General features: G+C 36.7%; 1 protein-coding gene across 3 annotated transcripts in view; it reads right to left on the bottom strand.

The window, feature by feature from the left end:
* The window catches only part of PSMA8 (proteasome 20S subunit alpha 8), a 123,212-nt gene that overhangs the window by 4,297 nt on the left and 92,273 nt on the right, over positions 1 to 26,642 (bottom strand). For all 3 annotated transcript variants that reach the window (XM_077900316.1, XM_077900317.1, XM_077900315.1), the window contains 3 exons: positions 22,983 to 23,109; positions 10,551 to 10,675; positions 6,983 to 7,105 (listed from right to left, as the gene is read on the bottom strand). In XM_077900316.1, the coding sequence (XP_077756442.1) occupies positions 6,983 to 7,105; positions 10,551 to 10,675; positions 22,983 to 23,109 (375 nt within the window). The remainder of the gene's footprint in view (positions 1 to 6,982; positions 7,106 to 10,550; positions 10,676 to 22,982; positions 23,110 to 26,642) is intronic.

Below are 26,642 nucleotides of genomic sequence, written 5' to 3'. Positions count from 1 at the left end.
TTGATAACCAGGGAAGACTGAAAAAGTTGAAATTCAAAATATATACAGAAGAAAGGAGGTATGACTTTGCAATGTAGTAAAAAAGGAGGAAAGAAAAGAGGGAAAAAAAGGACATTGACCCAAAGAACAAAACTGTTTACATGAATAAGGACTGTGTTCTTAGAACTTGAAAAAAAATGGTCATCTAATTACTGATTCATTATCTTTGATTCTATAAGTGAGTAAAGATTCTTCTGTCCTATTCCTCATTTTTCTTTGTTCTTTAGAAATTTTCATCAGATGAAGGAAAGAGGCACATGTTTTTCCTGGCTGCATAGCCACAGGTAGTATAGACATGTTTTTTTAATTTAGTCTAAATATCTAGGCAAGTATTAGTGATAATAATGATGATGATAAAGTAATTCTTATTAATAGAGCACTTATGAGCCAGACACTATGCTAAGCATTTTACATGGATTATTTCTGTTAGCCAATGCTAAACAATTAAATTATTTCCTTTAGCCAGCACAAAAACAATAGTTACTATTACTAAGCCCAGTTCATGAATGAAGAAATGGGGCTTGAAAAGGTTAAAATACGCTATCTCAATTTCAATGCTATTAACATTTTAGCTGAATGATTTTTTGCTGTGGGGGGCTGTCCGGTACACTGTAGGATGTTTAGCAGCCTCTATCCATTAGATGCCAGTAGCATCCCCACCCCAGTTGTGACAGACAACTAAACATGTCTCTAGATATTGCCAAGTGTCTCTTAGAGGGTAGAAAACCACCCCTATTTGTGAACCAGTGGCCTGAATAATATTGCCTAAGATCACAGATGGGATAAATAGAAGAGCTGAGCTTTGAAACCAAGTAGTCTGAATTGACATTCCAAGCTCTGAAGTCTATAAACTATGCTGCCACATGCCCCTTTGCTATAATGACTGTAGAGAGAGGAAAGAACCAGCAGAAAGGCTCATGCTTTCACTGAAGGATCCCAGGACTGAATGAGCGAATGTCTCAGTTCTAACTAGCTATGGTTAGTATTATGATTATAGGAAAGAGATTTCAAAAGAGAGCATGAAGCATACCTTTTGTACTGCATGACAGTATATTGTTCTGGTTAGCAGAAGATTATTTTTACTTCACAGAATTTTTTATATTCCTTTATATTTCAAAGGATTAAAAAAAACACCTGTGAAATTTTAAAATAAATTTTGTGGCCTTGAAATTTCGCTAAGATCAAAGACTATAAGATAGGAGTTTATCCAGAAATCTGAGCCCTTAGAAGGTTACCTTATAAATTCCTGGTGACCTTCCTAATTCTTCTAAATGGTGGTGTAAAATTCTTTAATTCTTACTTACTTGGCTGGTTCCGTAAAATCTTATTCTTGCCATACTTATATCCCCACCCTTCTTCCAAGTCTATCACCCACCCTAGCCCACTTCAACAGACTGTTAGTTTTGTGATTTTTTTTTCTGCCTACCTATAGTGATTAATGATAATTTTCTATGGCAAAGATTATTAGCAGTCAACCCCCAAATCCATTCTTCCTTTGTGACAGAACTCTGGGCAGTGTGCTTGCTGAAAAGTGTCATTTCCTAGCGTCAGTTAATAGGAATATATAAGTAGAAATAAATGGGTGGAACTGTAGAAACTTTTGCTGCCTGGAATGCAGACAGGCTGGCTAGAGATCTGGTAGCCACAATGAGAGAGCATGGGCAAAGACTAAGATAATAAACAAATAAAATAAAATAAAATAAAAAAATAGAAGAGACAGAAAGCAGCAACCATCTATCTTCAAACTTATTACATGAGAAAAATAAATCTTTATGTGTTAACAATCATCATATCTCTGTGGTTAAGAGCCAAAACAATACCTCACAGATAAATCTTTGCATATCTTAAAGATATACAGAACAAAAATCGATGGGGCACTGGAATGGCTCAATCAGTTAAGTGTCTGCCTTTGGCTCAGGTCATGATCTCAGGGTCCTGGGATCACCCAGTGTAGGGCTCCTTGCTTAGTGGGGAGCCAACTTTTCCCTCTGCCACTCCCCCCACTCCTCTGCCACTCCCCCCACTTGTGCTCTTTCTCTCTATCAAATAAATAAAAATCTTTTTAAAAAGAATAAAAATTGATAAAGAAGATCATTTTGGCAGGAATACTTTACTTACTTTCGGAATTTCTTAGCTGATGAGTAATACAATAGTTCTTCTTTATGTGGTCTTATACAGAAAGTATGGAAGCCCGATGATTCTTGATCTTTCTTATCTCTTTTAAATCCACTCCAATCAGGCTCTCATCACTATGAGGTGTTCTTGTCGAGGTCACCCATGACCTGCTCATTGCCAGAGCCAATCATTTCACTTTTTACCTGATCCATCAATGGCTCTGGTCAGCTCATCAGCTCTTCTCAGAATACTGTTTTCAATTACAATCCAGGACACCACTCTCTAGGTTCTCCTTATTCACAGATGATGCTGGATCCTTCCCCACCTTCCACTAGTCCACTACCCCTGATCTATATCAGGTCTTGCCTGGATTATTATAGGGCACAGCCTTCTAACTTGTTTGCCTGTTTCTACACTGCTGCACAGTATTCTTAATACAGCAGCCACACAGATCCTTTATGCCATTTTTTTTTAATTTATTTTATTTTTTTTATTTATTTATGATAGGCACACAGTGAGAGAGAGAGAGAGGCAGAGACACAGGCAGAGGGAGAAGCAGGCCCCATGCACTGGGAGCCCGACGTGGGATTCGATCCCAGGTCTCCAGGATCGCGCCCCGGGCCAAAGGCAGGCGCCAAACCGCTGTGCCACCCAGGGATCCCCCACACAGATCCTTTAAAAATATGTCAGATCATGTTACTCTAATATGCCAAAACCTCAGGTAGCTTTCTACATCACTCTCTTTTAATATCCAAGTCCTATCCATGGCCTTTACACCCTACAAGATCTAGCTCCCTCCTATATCTGCTACTGATCCCTCATGACTATCAGTCTGATTCACCACAGCACAGTCATACGCTCTGCATAGAGCTTGGTATCTCATAGATATGGAACATATTGCTTCCTTGGAATTTTGCCCTGATTGGTTCCTCTGTTTGGAATACCACAGAAATAACTACCTGGGCTGCTCCTTCACTTTCTTTAGGTCTCTGTTCAAATATCACCTTTTCAAAGGTGCTTTCCCTGACTACCTTACCTACCAATCACACTCCATCCTCCCAATCTTGTTCTTTTTCCCCCACAGGACTTATATTATATATATGCCATCTGAACATATTTTTTGTCACCTCTATATCCCCAGAACCTAGAACAATATTTGATATTTAATTCAAATACTTATATACTGAATATTTGTTAAATTATATACTGATAATAGATTTTACTTTGTAACTTTTGACGGTAATTATCTTTGAGAATCCTACACTATAACATCCCTAAGTACAGCAATATCATCAACTCACATGCTTACTGCTCTGGTACTCAATTCCTTCTTCATTTCTGGCCCTTTAGGAGTTTCTGTCTTTTCTGTGAGTTCAGCTATGCATTAAAAACATGTTAATGATCATTCTAGCTTTCTACATGGTTATAGCAGGAGAGTTTTTGATTAGTTCAATTTAATGTAATACACCAAACTCCAGAACCTGTTACTCCACATTAAAAAAAAATACTTTCTGCAATATAAAAATATGTAAAGAAGAAAAAAATATTTAAAATAGGGTGTCCCCTCACCACTGATCTGGATACTGCCAAAACTACAGGACTGATTCTTTTCTGTCATGGAAGGGGCAGCTGTATGCCCTCACTGGAAGAGAAACTTAATCTGGATATGACTTTCCTTTCCCTATATCAAATGTCCCACCTTCTGTGAACTTGATGAATGCTTTCTTCACCATCATGGGATCCTACAAGACCCTGCTGGTGACCAAGGAGGAACTGAGAGCACTTATGCCCATGGGATTCACTGGTCTTATCATGTTCTCTAATCCTAAAGAAGCCAGCCTGATAAAAACAGGGAATAGCCAACTGAAGACTCAGTTATAGCATCAGCATCTTAGGGAGCCAGGTTTCTATTCTACAAGATCCTGTATGTGCCCTGAAATAGGAACCGTTAACTAATTTCTTTCATAGCCACAAATCTAGGAATCAAGGGATAGATGTCTCATTAAACCCCTAATGGCTGATTAATAAAATTTTTGCTTCTTGAATTGTATTAAAGGTCCTACTTCCCAAATAGGTGGAGTGGTGGGGAAGGGATAAGAGGCAGTGTTCTACTAGGGAATATAACAATTTCACTTAACTAGAAACTGAGACTGTTACTTGGCAATTTTGGACACCTCATGCCTTTGAACCAGTAGGCAAATAATGGGTTATCATAAAGATGGTATGATTTATTCTGATTATCAAGAGAAATAAAGTTACTGTTATATAATGGGACCAGGAATGAGATGTCTAAAACTCTCATAGTATTCTCATGTAAAGTGAAAAAAGCTAATGGAAGGCTCTATAATCCATTAAGACAGGATCATTAATGGACCATAATGTTAAAAAAAAAAAAGTTTGTGTTACATACCAGGTAAAGAACCCCAACAAACCAAAGTTCTGGTTGATATCAGAGGTTTCTGTTCTCATTTCTGCTACCGGTCATGTGGCCACAGTTTATATTTTTAATTTCCTATTTCTACTACCCATTTCACATGTCCTCTATGTGCACCTTATAAAACTACATCCTAGCACTGCAAAGTGTTGTCACCATATGGTACCATAACTGTGCCCTCAATGGCCCATTATATCACTTTATCAGGCTACTGGTATAGTAAATCAGAGTAAAAAACAAAATATAGAAATGAATGAAAAAGGGAAAAAACCCCACCTGATCTCACAGCTAAAGTGCTATATGTAGTCTCCCCAAAACAGAAATTCTACCACAAGATTTTATTCTACTTTTTAAGACTGGATAACAGAATTTATGTAACACGCATAGGGAAACATTTGGCCCCAGCAGAATGTAATGGAAGGAACAGAAGACCCTGAGTTCTAATGACAGTTTCTTATTAACTAATGATGTGAACCTAAAAAACAAACAAAAAACAACTTAACTCCTGAGTCTCACTTACCAAATATGTAAAATTAAAGTTTTCTAATGTTTTTTATTTTTTTTTAAAGCTGCATTTGATTTCAACCAAAATCTTACAAGAAAGTACAATATGTGAAATCAGTTAAATGATGACACATGGCCTTCAGACACCACAACAAAGCATAGTTTCAAACCTAGATGATAAACAAAATTCCCAACAATTAAAAAAATTCCATAATTTTCCTAACTAGTTGGCTTTAAAATAAAACAAAAATGCTTCTCTGAATGACCCGAAGGAGCAATCAAATTAAAATGGAAAATTATGTAAACTTGGAAGTTGTTATGATATTGAAACGAAGTGTAATGATGTAATGATTAATACAAACAGAAGATGGCAGACTTTAAAATATTTAGAGAAAGACTGAGGGTAGTAACTTGTTTTGTTCAAGGTATAGATTTGGGAGGCATAAGAAATCTAGTACATGTAAAAGATTTCTTTTTTTTTCTTTTTTTTTTTTTTAAAGCTTTATTTATTTATTTTTTTAATTTATGATAGTCACACAGAGAGAGAGAGAGAGAGAGGCAGAGACACAGGCAGAGGGAGAAGCAGGCTCCATGCCGGGAGCCTGACGTGGGATTCGATCCTGGGTCTCCAGGATCGCGCCCTGGTCCAAAGGCAGGCGCTCAACCGCTGCACCACCCAGGGATCCCTGTAAAAGATTTCTTAAATTGGCAGAAAAAAGTCTGGTATTTGCAGTAGGTAAATTCATAGTTTCTGATTATCAATTAGTTTGTCTAGTTAGCTTAAAAGAAGATGTGCAGCTAACAAAATAATCAGATCTTTGTGGCAAAAATATAATCTACTGTTTTACTGACCTGGTTAATTAGTTTATAAAACAGTATGAGTATGGTCAGTTCAGATCAATTCCTTTAGTTAATACAGGCATAAAGACCAAGGCAGTATTTCCCATTAATTTATTTGGTTTTTAATAACAGTAAAATAAACACTTAATGAAACTATTTAAAGCTTGGGTATTTAAACTTTTAATAAAGTAAACATTATTTAGATTGTATAATGTACTTCTATTTTTATATATGAAAATATATAAAAATTTATTTCTGGAAATTGCCACTAGGTTTTTTATTAGATTTGAATGTACCATTAAACAAAGTATTTGGGTACTGAAAGAAAAATAACTTATGCAGAAAACAAACTATATTCCAGGAATTATATGGAGACAATTGTAATATACTTCTACATAGATTCATAGTTTGGGTACTCTAACTCTCCTAGAGTAGAGAATGCATTAAATGTCTCACTATGGGGTTTATTTCTTTTATTATTTTTTTATTTTTTAACAATTTTGTTTATTTATTCATGAGAGACACAGAGAAAGAGGCAGAGACATAGGCAGAGAGAGAAGCAGGCTCCATGCAGGGAGCCCGATATGGGACTGGATTCTGGGACTCCAGGATCACGCCCTGCGCTGAAGGCAGGTGCTCAGCCGCTGAGCCACCCAGGTGTCCCTCACTATAGGGTTTAAATGCTCATTCAATTCTGTATTAAAAGCAGAAAGAGGGATGCTTTGATATGCATATGATACAGTACTTATTTGAAAGAATGAATAATGAATAGGAATTGGATATATCTCTAATTTGGCCATTTATATATATTTAGGTTTGTCACATCTTTTCAAAAGTAAGGAAAATACCCTGTGATTAATGAACCGAAGTGTTTCTCTATCCATCAAAAATCATCGTAGTTGCTGACTAGCTAAATGATTACATAAAGTTTGTACCACTATCAGTACTTTAATGCAATACAACTTTTTTCATGTACCTGAAAGCAATAAAACATTTACTGTAAATACATTTACTCAACTTCTAAAATATATTAACAAATTCATGACTTACCTTCCAAGCATGGTAAGTACCAGAGGGATCAGTCTGATACAATCTTGGGATACCATCATCATCAAAACCTACAATTAAGGCAGAAATGCCAAAAGGTCTTCGTCCATTGCTTTGTGTATATTTCTGAAAAATAAAATGTTTTTATAACTACTTCCAGTATGAGGCCATACAAAGAACAGCACTATTACTAATTAACTAAGAAATCTTAATAATAGGGGCACCTCAGTGGCTCAGTTGGTTGAGCCTTCAACTCAGGTCATGATCTCAAGGTCCTGGGATGGAGCCCCATGTTGCACTCCCTGCTCAGTGGGGAGTCTGCTTCTTCCTCTTCCTCGCCTCCCTCTGCCCCAGTTTGTGCTGTGTCTCCCCCAAATAAATAAATAATCTTAAAAAAATTTAATAGTAAATAAGGTACTCCTGGTGCAATGATTTTCTTTGTCAATTCTTGTTATAAGATCCTCTTCCTTTTTATGGACTAACTTCAATTTATGATGAAATTTTAGTGAAATTAATGTATACAGTGTATAAAATAAAAAGTTTGCTTATATATGGTCTTAAAAGTATTTTTTGTTGCTTTATATATTTTTTCATAACATAACTGGATTGTAATCTTGTTAACATAGCAGAAAACCATATGTCACACCATTTTGGTTCCTCCTAGTAAAGCTGATTTTAATGAGCTGTGCTTTGGAAACAAGTTCTGGGGGTTTACTCTGAGAGTCACTGTAATTGTTACTTTTATAATCAATATTCTTACTTGATACTATTATTATCAAGTATATTCTGTTCACTATATACCAGGTTATCTCTACATAAAACCCAACTAAGACATTCTTTCAGTTCCTGAACAAGGAAACCTTTGTCTGTCTGGAAGAAAAAGCATGTTTTTTCCTCCCAGACAGCAGGGCACTGGAAACCAATTGTATTTCTTTTTTACTTTAGTGCCGACAACTTCCTGGATAGTGCTCCAAAGAGTAGAATGCACACTAATTCTGAGACTGGTGCCCCTAGAAGTTGTGCAGAGGGCAGCCCTGACAGAAAGCTCAAGCTCATACCTTTTTTTCATTTTTGTATTTTATTATTATGTATTTTTATTAGCTACCTCAAATTTGGAATGCAAATAGTTGGGCTACAAAGGTAAATAAACTATTAAAGAACAGAGTTTATGACTTCATTCTTTTGTATTTCCTAATATTCCTAGTTTACACAGAGGTGTGAAGGGGATGGTTTGTAAAATACACCTCAGAAGAAAGAACCTTTTATTTGTTTAATCAATCATGTTTTTTTTTTCTTTAATGAAAATATAGTACTTGCATAGGGTTAATTTAAAAGTATAAAAGTATACATAAAGGATCTCCTTTGTCTCTGAGCCCCAGGCCCCTTCCCAGTAGCAAACACACTGTTACAGGTTTACAATGAATACTAAATGTTCTATGTGGAGGCTCTATAATACTAGAAGAAAAACTAAAAACCAAGGTTGGGAACCTTGTATACACAATGTCCTACATGTTGCTTTTTTGGTGGATACAGTGTGGACCTCAGCATCAGGCTTGAACTCATGACCCTGAGATCAAGACCTGAGGTGGGATCAAGAGTTGGATGCTAAGCCCACTGAGCCATGTAGGCACTCCAGTGGATACCTGTTTAACCACTGAGAAAATGAAAGCAAATAAAAAGAGCAGAGTAATATAAAAATGTTGGACTTCCTTGCAACATAAATTAAATTGAAAAAAAAATAAGGTAACTCTTTTTTTTTTTTATTATTTATTTATGATAGTCACACACAGAGAGAGAGAGAGAGAGAGAGAGAGAGGCAGAGACACAGGCAGAGGGAGAAGCAGGCTCCATGCACCGGGAGCCCGATGTGGGATTCGATCCCGGGTCTCCAGGATGGCGCCCTGGGCCAAAGGCAGGCGCTAAACCGCTGCACCACCCAGGGATCCCCTTTTTTTTTTTTTTTTTTATTATTTATTTATGATAGTCACACACAGAGAGAGAGAGAGAAAGAGGCAGAGACACAGGCAGAGGGAGAAGCAGGCTCCATGCACCGGGAGCCCGATGTGGTAACTCTTTATAAGTATGTAATTTAAAACTTTTAATATCTAGAATAGTTTATTAAAATAAATCTCTACATGGACTAATGTTAAAATCCATGCCAGAAATATTCTAAATGCTTTATGTGTATTAAATTATTTAATCCATAATGCAACTCAACAACATAGGTATAATTGTAATGTTTATTCTATAATAAGAAAATTAAGACAAAACAGGCTAACTAGTATGCTCACGGCACTAACTAGGAAGTAGGGAAGTAGCAGAGCTAGGATTCAAAACTCCCAAATTCTGGCTCCGAGAGGCACATTCTTTTTGTTTTTTTTTTTTTTACCCTAGAGGCACATTCTTAACCACAGCAGTGCCTGTCAAAAGGAAAGACAGTTTACACCAGAAGAAATGAAAATAGCAAACCAACATGTGGGAAGAAAATCAACCTCACTATTGATTATAAAATACAATTTAAAACAACAACTATAGTACTATGTTATACTTACTTGAAAAATAAAAATGAAAACCCAAGGCTGATGATCCTTCAGGGATACATTTATGGATTGCTGGTTGCACAATAAAAATTGGTTCAATCTTTTTAGCAAGCAATTTAGCTACATATAACTAGTCTTAAAACCAATTATAAATCTCTAATCTAGTAATCTCATACTAAAAATTAATTTAATGATATAATTCAAAGAAGAGAAAAGCTGTGACAAAGATAGAGTAATGCTATTAAAGTACAAAATGAGAGAATGAGAAAGGGAAAGACTGGAAACAATCTAAATAATTACCAGTGAGGAACTGGAAACAGTATTTTATATAGTTAGTAAGAATGGTAAGTATGCATAAGGACTATGCTGACATAAAGGACACATAAAATGATAGAGAACAAATCCTTATATGCGTCATGATTATACTTAATGTCAAAACATGTATCTACGTAAGGACTCAGAAGTCATATCCAGGGGCACCTGGGTGGTTCAGTTGGTTGAGTGTTGGACTCTTGATTTCAGCTCAGGTCATGATCTCAGGATTGTGAGACTGAGCCCCATGTTGGGCTATGCGCTGAGTGTGAAGCCTGCTTAAGATTCTCTTTCTTCCTCTCCTTCCTTCCCTCCCCATTGTATCTCTAAAATAATAAAAAAATAAATCTTAAAAAAAAAGTCATATCCAATGATCAATGGTGTTTAGGTTTGTAGGTGAAAGGACTATGTTTTTTTTTTTTTTTAGTAAACATTTAAAAAAGAGTTTTTATTACTGTATCTACAGAGGTGTAGAAATTTTAAATGAGATTTATTGCTTTTTTAAAATTTTAATATAATTCCTAGAATTGATGGTGATTGAGATTTCTAATGTTCAGATCAGTCCACTGGAATAAGAGTGTGAGTATGAAGTAAGTGTGAGAAGGAATAATGAGTTTAGTAGATTTAACAGATCAAATGACTGGAGTTATTGTAGCATTCCTATCATAGGAACCATAATGATGCAGAACCTGAGGAAATCTGTTGGAATATTGGCTTACCTGCTTTAAGGTTGCTATGAAGCGAGTTATATATTCTACAGTCACTGGGTCCTCAACTGTAAGCTTATGACTCTGGCACTCCACACGGGCTCTGTTTATTACTACTCTAGCATCAGCAGTCAGTCCTGTAAAAGTAAGTAATACAAAAACGAATAACTCTTTCCTGGTTAAAAGTGTTTTGTTTTGTTTTTAGCTACCATGAAATCTTTCTTGTAATATCCATTTTTTTCAGTATATGTCCATTATAAATAATTTATAAAATAATACCACTCATGTGATATTCAAACTTAATCTGATGCATTCATATTTACTTTTTAAAGAAAATAGTTTGATTTTTTGAAGATTTTTTATTTATTCATGAGAGACACACAGAGAAAGGCAGAGACATAGGCAGAGGGAGAAGCAGGCTCCATGCAGCGAGCCCGATGTGGGACTCGGTCCCGGGTCTCCATCATCACGCCCTGGGCCGAAGACAGGCGCTCAACCACTGAGCCACCCAGGCGTCCCTAAAGAAAATAGTTTTAAAGAATAATAGGTAAACACTAACGTTAAGTAAATTTTCCCAAAGATCAAAATGTTTTAAGCCCAGTAGCTGGGCTGGTTATTAGTTTTTATTAAACATTTTCTAAAAATCTATGTAATCATATCTTCTTAAAATTATTTTTTGGGAAGGTATCGATGGCAGACTGATCAAAGGCTGATAGTTTATCCTGGTTCCAAAATCAATATACTCATTATTCATTACCCAAATCATTAAGTAAGCTGGATTTCTCCTTGTGGAAACAATATTATTTCATTATCAAACACATATCCGTTGAATTCAAACTGCATTCAATATAACTGTGACATATGATTTCTCTTAGGTTTTTGTCTAAGATTAAGGGTTTGAAAATCAAGAATGTTACAACAGAAAAAGAAGACACTGTCTCCCTTTTGCCATACCAAAACATCATGTAATGAATTTGCAAAACCTCCATAAGGAAATAGAATGTTTCTATAAAAGTAACTGACCCAAAACTTAAGTGCAAGGGTTGCAAACATTTCTATTCAAGAGGTCTTTGGCATTTGACCTTTATGTGGCCATTTTCTTTCTCCATTCTCTCAATAGCACACTGCCAGGAAGATGCATTCACAAAATCCTGTGTAACAATCATTTCTGACATAATCATCAGTCTTTTGCAGTCACAAACTAGTGTTCCACTTCCACACCATTTCAAATTGTGTTTCTACAAACGTGGAAGAATTGTCAATCCCTGAGGATAATGGTAGTCAACAATGAAGAACCTGTCACAATGTGCCACTAAGAATCACTCTAACACTCATCGGTAGGGTGCATTTGAATCAGATAGTTACAGAAAAGGTGATTCTCTGCTCTCTGCAAACATTGTATGAGAGAAGCGCCTGGCTGTCTCAGTCAGTTGAGCATGTGACTTTTGATCTTGGGGTGGTGAGTTCAAGCTCCACCTTGGGTGTAGAATTTACTTAAAAAATATATTAAAAATTAATAAAGGGATTTCTCAATTGGGTTTTCATATACAGGTCACTGAGTGTTCTCCTTAAAGCATTTATTTTTTTAAAAAATGTTATATGAGGGGAGCCTGGCTGGCCTCGTTGGTAGAACATGTGGCTCTTGATCTTGGGGGTTGTGAGTTTGAGCCCCAAGAGGGTAAAGTCTACATTATAAAAATGGTTTAAAAATTTATTAATAAATGTTATAGGAAAGAAAAATGGGAAGAGATTAACTTTACCTATCCTATGGATTAAAAACTATACTCAATTGGAAAATGTGATCAGAAAGGATATTTCTAAGTTATTTCCTCTTTACTATGTAAATATGAACCAAAGCTACAGAAACATAAAAGTATGCTTAAACAGTAGTAACATAATTCAAGAAAAAAATTAGTGATAAGTTTGCCAAACCATATGAGTAATAGTTATGTGATTGTATTTGTTTATAATATAAGAAATAGCAATTACACTAATCTATACTAAATGGCTAGGAAAAAGAGAACTTCAATTTTTTTTTTTTAGGATTTTATTAATATATTCATGAGAGACACACAGAAAGAAGCAGGCAGAGGGAGGAGCAGGCTCCCTACAGGGAGCCCAATGTGGGACTCAATCCTAGGACCCTGAGATCACGACCAGAGCCAAAGACAGATGCTCAACCACTGAGCCACCCAGGTGCCCCAGAACAACTTCAATTTAAAGATAGCATTGAAAACTGCAATCTCATATTCTGTAGGTTATCTTTTAGTTTTGTTATTTCCTTCACTGTGTAAAAAGCTTTTTATTTTGATGAAGTCCGATTAATTAATGTTTGCTTTTATCTTCCTCGGCTCAGGAGAATATCAAGAAAGAAGTTACTGCCTCTGTTCTCCTCTAGGGTTTTTATGGTTTCAGGTCTCACATTTAGGTCTTTAATCCATTTTGAATTTATTTTTGTGTATGGTATAAGAAAGTGGCCCAGTTTCATTTTTCTGCATGTTGCTGTCCAGTTTGCCCAACACCATTTGTTGAAGAGACTTTTTTTTTGAGGCAGTCTCTTTCCCATTGGATATTCTTTCCTGCTTTGTTGAAGATAATTGACCATGTAGTTGTGGGTTCATTTCTGGGTATTCTCTTCTGTTCCATTGATCTATGTATCTGTTTTTGTGCCCATACCATACTGTTTTGTAATATTACTTGAAGTCTGGAATTGTGATGCCTGCATTTCTTTCTCAAGGTTTCTTTGGCTATACAAGGTCTTTTGTGGTTCCATTAAAGTTTTAAGATTGTTTGTTCTAGCTCTGTGAAAAACGCTGTTGGTATTTTGTTTGAAGGGATTGCATTAAATGTGTAGATTGCTTTGGGCAGTATAGACATTTTAACAATATTTGTTCATCCTACATAATGGGAGAAGATATTTGTAAATCGCATATCTGATAAAGGCTTGTATATAAAATATATAAAAAAATTATAAAATCAAACCCCTAACATGAATATTCCAATTAAAAATGGGCAGAATATTAGTTGACCATAAAGTTGAGGGTCCACTTTTGGATTCTCTATTCTGTTCCATTGATCTATGTGTCTGCTTTTGTGCCAGTACCATACTGTCTTGATTACCACAGCTTTGTAGTACATCCTGAAATCTGGCATTGTGATGCCCCCAGCTATGGTTTTCTTTTTTAATAATGCCCTGGCTATTCGGGGTCTTTTCTGATTCCACACAAATCTTAAGATAATTTGTTCCAACTCTCTGAAGAAAGTCCATGGTATTTTGATAGGGATTGCATTAAATGTGTAAATTGCCCTAGGTAGCATTGACATTTTCACAATATTAATTCGACAAAGGAGGAAAGACTATCCACTGGAAAAAAAAAACAAAACAAAACAGTCTCTTCAATAAATGGTGCTGGGAAAATTGGACAGCCACATGCAGAAGAATGAAACTAAACCATTCTCTTACACCATACACAAAGATAAACTCAAAATGGATGAAAGACCTAAATGTGAGACAAGATTCCACCAAAATCCTAGAGGAGAACACAGGCAACACCCTTTTTGAACTCGGCCACAGTAACTTCTTGCAAGATACATCCATGAAGGCAAGAGAAACAAAAGCAAAAATGGGGTGGTAGAAAGGGAGGTGGGTGAGGGGTGGGGGTGACTGGGTGACGGGCACTGAGGGGGGCATTTGATGGGATGAGCACTGGGTGTTATGCTATATGTTGGCAAATTGAACTCCAATAAAAATTTTTTAAAAATTAAAAATAAATAGTGATCCCTGGGTGGCACAGCGGTTTGGCGCCTGCCTTTGGCCCAGGGCGTGATCCTGGAGACCCAGGATCGAATCCCACATCGGGCTCCCGGTGCATGGAGCCTGCTTCTCCCTCTGCCTGTGTCTCTGCCTCTCTCTCTCTCTCTCTGTATCTGTCATAAATAAATAAAATATAAAAAAAATTAAAAATAAATAAAAATGGGCAGAAGATATGAATAGATTTTTATTTTTTATTTTTTTATTTTTTTATTTATTTATGATAGTCACAGAGAGAGAGAGAGAGAGAGAGAGAGAGGGGCAGAGACACAGGCAGAGGGAGAAGCAGGCTCCATGCACCGGGAGCCTGATGTGGGATTCGATCCCGGGTCTCCAGGATCGCGCCCTGGGCCAAAGGCAGGCGCCAAACCGCTACACCACCCAGGGATCCCTGAATAGATTTTTAAAGAAGACATGCAGATGGCCAACAGACACGTGAAAAGATGCTCCACATCACTCATCATTAGGGAGATACAAATCAAAACTACAATGAAATATCACATCTGTCAGAATGGCTAAAACTAACAACACAAGAAACAACAGGTGTCGGTGAGGATGTGGAGAAAGGGGAACCCTCTTACACTGCTGGTGGGAATGCAAACTGGTACACCCACTCTGGAAAACAGTATGGAGGTTCCTCAAAAAGTTAAAAATATGACTACCCTATGATCCAAGAATTGCACTACTAGGTATTTACCCAAAGGGATATATATGCACCCCAATGTTTATAGCAGCATTATCTATAGTAGCCAAATTACGGAAATAGTCCAAGTCCCATTGGCTGATAAATGGATAAAGATGTGGTACACACACACACACACACACACACACACACACACTGGAATATTATTCAGCCTTAAAAAGAACAAAATCTTGCCATTTGCAATGATATGGATGGAGCTAGAGAATATTATGCTAAGCAAAATAAGTCAGAGAAAGACTAATATATGATTTCAGTCATATCTGAAACCTAAGAAACAAAACAAATGAGCAAAGGGAAAAAAGAGAGACAATGGGTGAAACAGGTGATGGGGATTAAACAGTGCACTTGTGATGAGCACTGAGTGTTGTTAGAAGTGTTGAATCCCTATATTATATACCTGAAACTAATTACACTGTATGTTAACTGGAATTTATGTATTTAGTTAGTTAACTGGAATTTAAATAAAAACTTAAAAAGTTACAATTTCACTTCTCTTATAAATAAGCAATCTATAGAAGAAAAAAGTCCTCAGTCTAGTGCTTTTAAATTCATACCACAACTTTATCTTGAAGATACTTTCACAATGCAGAATTTCTACTTTTTAATTTTTACTTTCACAATGCAGAATTGTACATGGTACATGAAAGAACTATTTTTTCAAAATCTTTAATTTTTTTCCCTTAGGGCTGTTTTCTTTTCTTTTTTTTTTTTTTTAAGATTTTATTTATTTATTCGAGAGAGAGAGAGAGAGAGGCAGAGACACAGGCAGAGGGAGGAGCAGGCTCCGTGCAGGGAGCCTGACGTGGGACTTGATCCCTGGTCTCCAGGATCAGGCCCTGGGCTGAAGGCTAAACCGCTGAGCCACCCAGGCTGCCCCAGGGCTGTTTTCTAAACATTAAAGTACAATATAACAATATTGACAAAAGAATGTGATTTTTTTCAAGATGAAACTATGTTTTTTTTTTTCTGATATGTACTCATTGTAAAATATTCCAACAGAGGGAATAAAAGCTACCATATAACTCCACAAGTTATAAACAAAACAATATTATACATATGTTTTTTAAAAGATTTTGATTTATTCATGAGAGACAGAGAGAGAGAGAGGCAGAGACAGGCAGAGGGAGAAGCAGGCTCCTCACAGGGAGCCCAATGTGGGACTCAATCCTCGGACTCCAGGATCACGCCCCGAGTCAAAGGCAGACAGATGCTCAACTGCTGAGCCAGCCAGGCATCCCAACAAAATTATACATATTATTCACTAACCAGATTTTTAATGTGTATTGTGAATACTTTATGGTGTCAATATGTATAGATCCTATGACCTCCTTTTAAAAACATTTAAATTCAATTTAGTTATGATATAGTGTAATATTGGTTTCAGGAATTTAGTGATTCATCACTTACATATAACATCTAATGCTCATCCCAACAAATGCCCTCTTTAATACCCATCACCCATTTAGCCCATCCCCCTCACCCATCTCCCCTCCAGCAACCCTGTTTGTTCTCTTAACTATAGAGTCTCTTATAGTTTGCTTTCCCCTTGTGTTCTCCTCTAGGATTTTGATGGTTTCCCGTCTTAAACTTAGGTCTTTCATCTACTTTGAGTTTATTGTGTATGGTGTATATAAGTGGCCCACTTTCATTTTTCTGCATGTTGCTGTCCAGTTTTCCCAACACTATTTGTTAAAGAGTCTTTTTCCACACGATAGTCTTTCCTGCTTTGTTGAAGATTAGTTGACTATATAGTTGTGGGCCATGACCTACTTTTTAAACTGCTACTAAATAAGAATAACATGGTAGTAGTAGTAGTAATTGTAGTGGTAATAGTAATAATATATGCTCTAAATGTTCTTAATGTTTCTTATGTATTAACTCATTTAATTCTTGTAAAAAATCAATAAGATACACACTGTCATTAACCTCATGTTAAAGAAGACTAAACTGAGGCAAGGAGCAGTTAAGTATATCACAGGTGTATTGGGCAAGGGAGTCTGGCTTAGAAGCCAGCTGGTATGTATGGTTCCAGAGCCTATAGTTTTAAGCAACTGCTTGGATATGCCATCTAGTTCCCCAATAATAGACATTTAGGTATTTTCCAATTATGAAAATCAGTGTGGGGAAAAGTATTAATAAGTGCTTATTTTATTCTGCTAAAAAGTCATATTCATATAAAATTTAATTTATATTAAAGTCAGAAAAGTACGCATACCGGAAGTTAAAGCATTCCATATTATTTATACTAAGATGATTTCATTTTAAATTTTTTCTTTTATTATAGTAAAATATACAAAGCATGAAATTTATCATTTTAACAATTTCTTTTTAAGATTTTATTTATTTATTCATAAGAGAGACAGAGCGAGAGAGAGGCAGAGACGCAGGCAGAGGGAGAAGCAGGCTCCATGCAAGTAGCCCGATGTGGGACTCGATCCTGGGACTCCAGGATCATGCCCTGGGCCGAAGGCAGGCTCTAAACCACTGAGCCACCCAGGGACCCCCTCATTTTAACCATTTCTAAGTTTAAAAACAGTTCAGTGGAATTAAGAACTTTTACACTGTTGGAAAGTCATCACCATCCATTTCTAGGACTTTTTATTTTCCCCAACTAAAACTCTGAGTCCATGAAATAATCTCCCAGTCCCCCTCCAACACAGTCCCTGGCAACCAACATTCTACTTTCTATTGTCTATGAATTTGACTATGCAGTACTCATATAAAGTGGAACTATATGTAATTATACTATTATGACCGCTTATTTCACATACTATAATGTCTTCCAAGATTCATCCATGTTAAAGTATGTGTCAGAATTTCCTTCTTTTTTATGACTGAATTATATTCCATTGTATGTATACAGCACATTATGTTTACCCACTCATTCACTGATGGATACCTGGGTTGTTTCCATCTTTTACCTATTGTGACTAATACTCTTATAAATATGGGTCTACAAATATCTCTTTGAGTCCCTGCTTTCAGTTCTTTTAGATATATACCCAGAAGTGGAATGGTTGGATCACATGGTAATTCTGTTTAATTTTTTAAAAAAACACCATATTGTTTTCAGTAGTGACTATACCGTTTTACATTCTCACCTACTGTACACAAAGTTTGGAATTCTCCAGTCTTGTTAATCCTTATTTTGTTTGTTTTCTTGGTAATAGCCATCCTAATGGATGAGAAGTGGCGATTCATTGTGGTTTTGACTTGCATTTCTCTAATGATTAGTGACACTGAATATTTTTTCATGTGTTTATTGGCCATTTGTATACCTTCTTTGGATAAATATTTAAATTCTTTGCTCATTTTTGAATTGGGGTGTCTGCTTCTTTGTTATGTTCTAAGCATTCTTTATGTATTCTGGCTATTACTCCCTTCTCAGATACACAGTTTTAAAAATATTTTCTCCCATTCCACAGACTGCTGTTTTACTCTATTGACTTTGTCCTTTGATGCATTACAATTTTTGATTTTGAGGTTGTCCAGTTTACTATTTCTTTCTTTTTTGCCTGTGCTTTTGGTCTCAGATCCAAAAAATCATTACCAAATCCAATCTCATGAAACTTTTCTCCTACATATTCTTCTAAGTTTCAAAGTTTTAGGTTTTAATTTTAGTTAACTCATTTTGAGTTAACTTTTGTATGTGGTGTTAGGTAAGGTTCTACTTTATTCTTCTACACGGAGATATCTTGTTTCCCTAGCACCATTTGTTGAAAAAACTGTCTCTTCCCCCACTGAATGGTCTTGGCAACTTTGTCAAACAAAAACCATTTGGCCATATATTTGAGGATTATTTCTGGGCTCTTTATTATATTCTTTTGGTCTTTATGTTAGTACCACAGTATTTTGATTACTGTAGCTTTGTAGTAAGTTTTGTAGTAAGCTTTGTAGTAAGAAAGAAATCAGGAAGCATGAATTGTCCAAATTTGTTATTTTTCAACACTGTTTTGAGATTCCATATGAATTTTTTTCTATTTCTGCAAAAAAAAAAAAAAAAAAACACAAATCCATTGAGTTTTTTTTAAAGATTTTATTTATTTATTCATGAGAGACAGAGAGAGAGAGAGAGAGAGAGAGAGAGAGGCAGAGACACAGGCAGAGGGAGAAGCAGGCTCCATGCAGGGAGCCCAACGCGGGACTCGATCCCGGGTCTCCAGGATCACACACTGGGCTAAAGGTGGTGCTAAACCACTGAGCTACCTGGGCTGCCCCCATTGAAATTTTGATTGGGATAACTACATCATTGCTTTGGGTAGTACTGATATCTTAACAATATTAGCCTTCTAATCCACCACTAGGGGGTGTCTTTATATTTATTTATTTATTTTTATTTATTTTTATTTTTTATTTTTTTAAAGATTTATTCATTTGAGAGAGAGAGAGAAAGAGAGAGAGTGAGTATGCATGCAGGGAGGGGAGGGGCATAGGGTAGGGGGAGAGAGAGCACAGAGCCCAATTCGTGGCTCAATCTCATGACCCTGAAATGACCTGAGCTGAAACCAAGAGTCAGACACAGAACCAACTGCGCCACCAAGGTGCCCCTGTCTTTACAATTATTTGTGTCATCTTCAATTTCTTTCAGCAGTGTTTTATATTTTTTAGTATACAAGCCCTCTGTCTCCCTGGTTAAGTTTATTCCTAATTATTTTATTCTTTTTGATTCTATTGTAAATAAAATTATTTCTCTTAATTTCCTTTTCAGATTGTTCATTGTCAGTATATAGAAATGCAATTGATTTGTGTTGACACTGTTTCCTGAAACTTTGTTCAATTTAATTATTACCTCTTAACATTTTTTTTTGTGTGTGTGTGGAATCTTTAGGGTTTTCTATATACAAGATCTGCAAAGAGAGCTAATTTTATATTTTCCTTTCCAATTTGGATCCTTTTTTTCCGTGCCTAATTGCTCAGGCTAGGACTTTATTATGTTAAATGGAAATGGCAAAAGCAGTCATCCTTGACTTATTCCTGATCTTAGAGGAAGATCTTTCAGTTTTTTTAACTATGATGTTCTCTGTTGAGTTTTTCATAAATTGTCTTTATTATGTTGAGATCTTTTCCTTCTATTCCTAGGTTGTTGAGTTTTCATCATAAAAGGGTATTGAATTTTGTCAAATTCTTTTTCTGCATCAATTAGATGATCATGTAGTTTTCCCCTTCATTTTGTTAATGTGGTATATTACACTGATTGATTTTCATGTGTTGAACTATCTTTACATATCAGAAATAATCCAGTTTGGGACTGCAGGGACCCTGTCAGTACAGTGGGCAAGTATTTAAAAATGACACTAGCCTGAGCTGAAGTAACAGGACACTCCCATGGAGACTGTCTCTGACATCAGCTTGAGCTATATTTATTAGTTTCTGACACTAATATGTACCCTAGGGCTAGGTACCCTAGCCCAGCCAGGGGCCTACACAGAGATGGGGGCTCTAGGGCCTAACTGAGGTCCTGTGCTGAGCTGGCCTGGACTGTACTTGCTGTCCTGGGGGTATCAGGACAAAACCGGTACCAAAACCTATCTCCAGGAGTTTCTGCCCCTGCTCCTCAAGAACATCCAGGAAGGGCCAGGGAAGTTCCAGCTGCTGTGCTGCACCCTGAGCAAGGTGTTGGATCACCACTGCAGCCTGCTGGCACTCATGAAGTTCTTCCTAGACGTGACCTTCTGGAGCAGATAGCTTCGAAGCCAGCTCAGCCTTATACTCATTGCCTTGATGCTAGATCAGCAAGAGACATACTCCCTCTCTGGCCAAGAGAAAGCCCACTGTCTTTGCTCAGCTGGCTCCTGACCCTCATGAGGCCATCATCCCTCTTGTAGTACCTGGACTCTGAGACCTTGCAACCCTGCCAGGAGCAATAGCCAAAAGCCAGTGCCAAATTAGACCACAAGGTCTGCTACCTGTGCCACAGCTTTCTGACACTGGCCAGGGTGATGGCCAGTACATTACTCCAGACCAATGGGGAGAGATGCAGCTTGCTGTGCAAGCAGTTGCTCTGGCATATTAGCACCCATATCCAAGAGAGCCCCCGGCCACACACTGAACCAGATTCAAGGACTTGGCTGCTCAGACCTACATCTGCTGGCAGAAGCTGCTGGCTCACTGCCAGCCCCAAGTCCTGTAAAGGACTACAAAGACTAAGAGAAGCCCTGGAAAGACCAAGGTGGCAGGGCAGCGGTGGCCCTAGACTCTTGGCACTCGGGTGAAATGAACAGGGCTCAGGGAATATGAGGGAGTGAAGAACTGAGGCCAGAGGAGGACCATTGTGATAAAGCAAGAGCCTGCCTCAGCACTGCCCCTGAGCCCCACCAGGCAATGGATGTGGCCTCTCCCTGCCTGGCCCACTCCTCAGCTCTCTTCTGCCAGCTGTCTCCTCTGCTACAGAGCCTTTGTCTCCACACTCTTTTCCCTAAGGCCTCCTCACTTTCCTTCCTCTCTCTATCAGTAATGTGAGCTTTCTTTGTGCACACTGAAGTCTTATTTCAGAAAAAGAAAAAATAAAATGGGTGCATGGGCATTCACCCACGACAAGAAACATGCCTTGTTTGCAATAATACAGAGGCAAATAAGCACTTGAATATCTGCTCAACATTATTAGCCATGAGTCAAATGCAAATTAAACCCACAACGAGATAGTGCGACATACTTAGAAAAATGTCTGAAATTAAAAATAGTAACAACACCAAAGGCTGCTGAGGATGTAGAGAAAATGAATCATTTATACACTGCTAGTAAGAATGTAAAATAGTTCAGGCACTCTGGAAAACAATTTGCCAGCTTTTTATAAACTAAGCATGTATTACCATACGACCCAAGAACCGTACTCTTGAGCATTTATCGCAAAAAAGGGAAAACCTATGTTCATACAAAAACCTGTACATAAATGTTCTCACCAGCTTTATTTCTAATGAGCAAAAACTAGAAACAATCCAAATGTCCTTCAACCAGTGAGTTGTTAACAAAAGTGTGGTATATCCATGTCATGGAACACTTTTCAGCCATAAAAAACAAGTGACTAATGATCTTTGCAACAACTTGGATGGAAATGCAAGGGAATTATGCTGAACAAGAAAAGCCAAGATGGAAAGGTTATATATCACAGGGTTCTATTCATAGAACATTCTCAAAATGCCAAAATTGTAGAGATGGAACAGAGAATGGATTAGTGGCTGCCAGAGGAATAGCATGAGGTAGTCTTGTGTTGATGGAAGAGTTATGTATCTTGATTGTGGTGATGATAATATGAACTTACACATGTGATAAGTCTTAATAAAACTACACACACGCACACATGAATGAATGCATGTAAAACTTTAATTTGAATAAACTGTGGCTTGTAACAATGTCAATGTACTATTTTTTGAAGATGTTAGAATCGGGGGAAGCTCAGTAAAGGAGATTTCCCTGTGTTTTAATTTTTTTTTTAAAGATTTACTTATTTTAGAAAGAGTGAGAGAGCTCGCACACAAGTGGGAGGGGTAGGGAGAGGGAGAGAGAATCTCAAGCAGACTCTCCACAAGGCTCGATCCCACAACATGGAGATCACGACCCTAGCCAAAACCAAGAGTCAGATGCTCAACCTGCCATGCCACTCAGGCGCCCACCCCCCACCATGTTTTTTTAATGACTTCCTGAATACAATTATTTCTATGTAAAAGGTTTAAAAAGAAAACACAGCTACCTGAAGTTATAATCAAGGTACTATAATATATATCTTTAAACATTTATGTTTTATCAAAGCTAATTATCAGAAATCCATGTATATAGAGGTGTGATTTTCCAGAAATGATAGGGTATACTGTTTGTGTTAAATAAGAAATGGAGCATATCTCCATGTGTTACATAAATGTAGCAGGATGACTATAGGAGGAGCCTGTAGTATTACCCTATCATACTATGATCATGACCGTAGTTCCATAAGTACCTGCAAAAGCCATGCAAACATGGTCATCAAGGGCACAAATCTTTCTCACAGTTCTTTCATCTTGAAGCTTGGCAACAGATTTTTTTTCTACTCCAAGCACAACTATATCAGTACCTCGGATTCCAACCTGTCGAGTGATTAAAAAAAAAAAAACATAATTAGTTGTCAGTTTTAACATTAAAATGAATTTTATTCTAATACATATGTTGTAGGAAAAGCTTTTATCTAACCATTCAATAAAACTGAGAAAAGTAAACTTCCAAGAAAACAGCTGGATAGGTACATGATTACTAGAAGTCCATTCTCCAAACCCAAAGCAATTAAGACAAGTAGGTAGGAATTGGAAGAATATACCACAAATGCTGACACTAGATGAGTGTCCTAACTCAAAGAATACGCCTGAAGAAGTACTAACTATATACTAACTATATATAGAACAATTTTAACCAAAATGAAAGAAAATGCTGGGAATCCATATGGATTCCTTATAGAATGGGCAATACTAGTATTGGTAGTAGAGGTAGTATAGAAAACTAAGTAGATAAAATTCTGAAAGCTCTCCCATATATCTCAAAATTTGTAGGGATAATGCTCGGGGGCCATAAGCAGCCAAGAGAAAGACCAAATGCACTCATTTTAGTTCAATGATCAACAAAACCTATTTCAAACATGAATACAAGAGGAATCATTATTGTTCCTCCCTCTACTCCTTCCCTTGGGAGTGAAGTGGGAAAATGTTTTAAGAATAATGTGTAAGGATAATAGTTCTCAAATTGGGACTTCTGTAGAAACCTGCCCATATTCTCTGTAATAATTCTGTATTACAGTGGTAATCTAAATACTTTGATATAGGTATTTGTTATTTTTAAAAAAAGGTTTTATTTATTTGAAAGAGAGAATGTGTGTGTGTGCGTGTGTGTATGAGGTGGGAGTGGCATGACCTGAGCCAAAGGCAGACACTTAACCAAGTGAGCCACCCAGGGACCCCTTGATATAGGTATTTATGTTCATGATTGCTGTGTAGCTAAGTGTGATATTGGTACTCACTATGCAAATAGATGTGCTTTGAATTAGTATCACTTAAATAGAAATACAGAACAGGTTAAATACAGAACTAGACCTGGAATTACCTCTTTCAATTAAATAAAACTTAAGATAAATTATAAAGGCTTTTTCTCTTTCTGTTCCCTCACTTCATTCCAGTCTGTCAGTTTATCTAATAGGTCTTTCCCTAATCATCCTATCTAAAATCAATAGCTCTCCCTTAACACTCCCACCCTCATCTAAAAGACTCATGTTAAACTTTATAGCCTATATGGATTATGCTTTCTTATCAAGCCATGAGACATCATAACAATATAATATATTATGACTCAAGAAAATCTCAGTATTTTTTCCAAACTTGTAATAAATTGATCACTACATAGAATTTTTAGAATTCTCACTTAAACAGTTTTGACTTAATAAAGAAATTAAAACTTCCAATACAGACTATCTAGAAAATATATTATAATGAAAATCCTAATATCAAAGTCTTTTAGTGTGGGTAAAACTATTCTCAGAAGAAAATGCATAATCTCATTTTATAAAATCAAATTAAAAATTAATTATGAATTCATTTAAGAGGTTCAAAAAGGAATAAAAGTATTTAAGCTTACAGGGTGAAGTAAGGAAAAAGCAGAAATTAATGAGTATGGAGAAAACAATAAAACTGATAAGTAATACCAAGAAATAGTTTTTTTAAGATAATGAAGAGATGGCTCAGTTAATCTAACCAAGAGGGGCAAGTGTAAAAAATGTATACAAGTGTGAAAAATCAAGAATTTAAAAATTGTAAGTCTAAGCCAACCAATGTGAAAACCTGAGTGAAAAGGATGACAGACTAAATTCAAAATTGCCCATGCAGACTCAAGAAAATATAGAAAACCCCAGTCTCCCTAACAAACATGGAATAATTTCAAAAACAAGTGTCATGCCTGGAAGGTTCATGGATGAATTTTTCCTGATCTTCTGTTATGGGTAATTCTTATGTCATTTAAATTATTCCTCTTTTTTGGAAAGCTATGTAACAATGTTAAAATCTGGCAAATAAAACATTTTCTTTTTTCTAAAATATTTTATTTGTTTATTCATGAGAGACAGAGAGAGAGAGAGAGGCATAGACACAGAGGGAGAAGCAGGCTCCCTGTGGGGAGCCCCATGTGGGACTCCATCCCAGGAGTCCGGGACCACACCTGGAGTGAAAGGCAGACGCTCAACCGCTGAGCCACTCAGACATCCCTAAAACACTTTCTAGGTAAATAAAAGTACTAATGATTTTCACTTAGGAAGAAAATTGATGTCAAAAATTCTTTTAGCTGATGTCAAAAATTCTAAACAAGATATTTACAAATAGAATCTACCAATACAGGAAAACAGTAATATACCATAAACATTTACAGTTCTGTGAATTTTAGGAATGTCAATAAGAGTAAATCTTTTAATATAAATGTTATAACAGACAATGTGGAAGATCTGTTATTTTTGCCCCTCTGATAACAACAGCACTTCAACTGTTCTTGGAGAAATACTGAGTCTTTAACTGAGGCTGTAATGTAGCCCAGCCTCATCAAACAGTAAGTCCTTAAAGTTTTGCTGAAAGTGTTTGGAAGACAGGATAATTCTTTACCTATTGCTAGGAGCCTGGGTCCCAGGACTATTTAGGAGCCACCTCTTGGAAAGGTCACATCTGAGACTGAAAGTAATAAGAAGGAAGCAAGAGGTGGAGAAGGAGATAGAAGAAAGGAGGAGAAGAAAAACAGACACCTACCAGTTCTGGGGATATCATTTAAGACCCTACTAGCCATATAATTGAGCCTAAAAGGAAAGTTTACTCCTGCTCCCTTTGGGTAAGGGAGTAATACAGATGACCCTTGAACAATGTAGGGGTTAAGGATGCCAACCCTATCCCTTCATGCAGTTGGAAATCCACGTTATAACTTTTGACTCCCCCAAAACTTAATATTTAATAGCCTATCGTCACCTGGCAGCCTTACCACTAACATCAACAGTTGACTAACACATATTCTGCATGTTATATGTATCATATACTGTATTCTTACAATAAATTAAGGTAGAGAAAGAAAATATTAAAATCATAAGAAAAAAAGAAAATCATAAGGAAGAGATATACATTTATGGTACTATATTGTAAAAAATTTGAGAATAAGTGAATCCATGTAGTTCAAACTCATCCTCAGTTTTTGTTTAAATCAGTTTGAGTTGGCTTTCTGATGCCTGTAACTGAAATAGTCCTGACTAAAACAATTAAATAGCAGAAAGCAAATGATAAAAGCTATAAAAGCATTTGATAAAATTCAACACCCACACCTAGTTTAAAAACAACACTGAAAAGCAGGAAGACTATTTGTAAAGACTCTTTCATAACTTGTTAGAAGTATCACAAACTTGTGGTGGTATCTCTCCCATTCAAGTATATGTATGGGGGTGACAACTGGGTAGAAGCCAGTGGCACAGGTGATAAATTAATTCACTAGAAGCAGAACAAAGGAGATAGAGGTTTATTAAATATATTGCGAAGGGGATCCCTGGGCCGCACAGCGGTTTGGCGCCTGCCTTTGGCCCAGGGCACGATCCTGGAGACCCGGGATCGAATCCCAC

The sequence above is a fragment of the Canis aureus genome, chromosome 6, assembly GCF_053574225.1.
Source record: "Canis aureus isolate CA01 chromosome 6, VMU_Caureus_v.1.0, whole genome shotgun sequence".
In the NCBI taxonomy this organism is placed as follows: Eukaryota; Metazoa; Chordata; class Mammalia; order Carnivora; family Canidae; genus Canis; species Canis aureus.
This window is presented reverse-complemented; position numbering and strand designations above follow the sequence as displayed.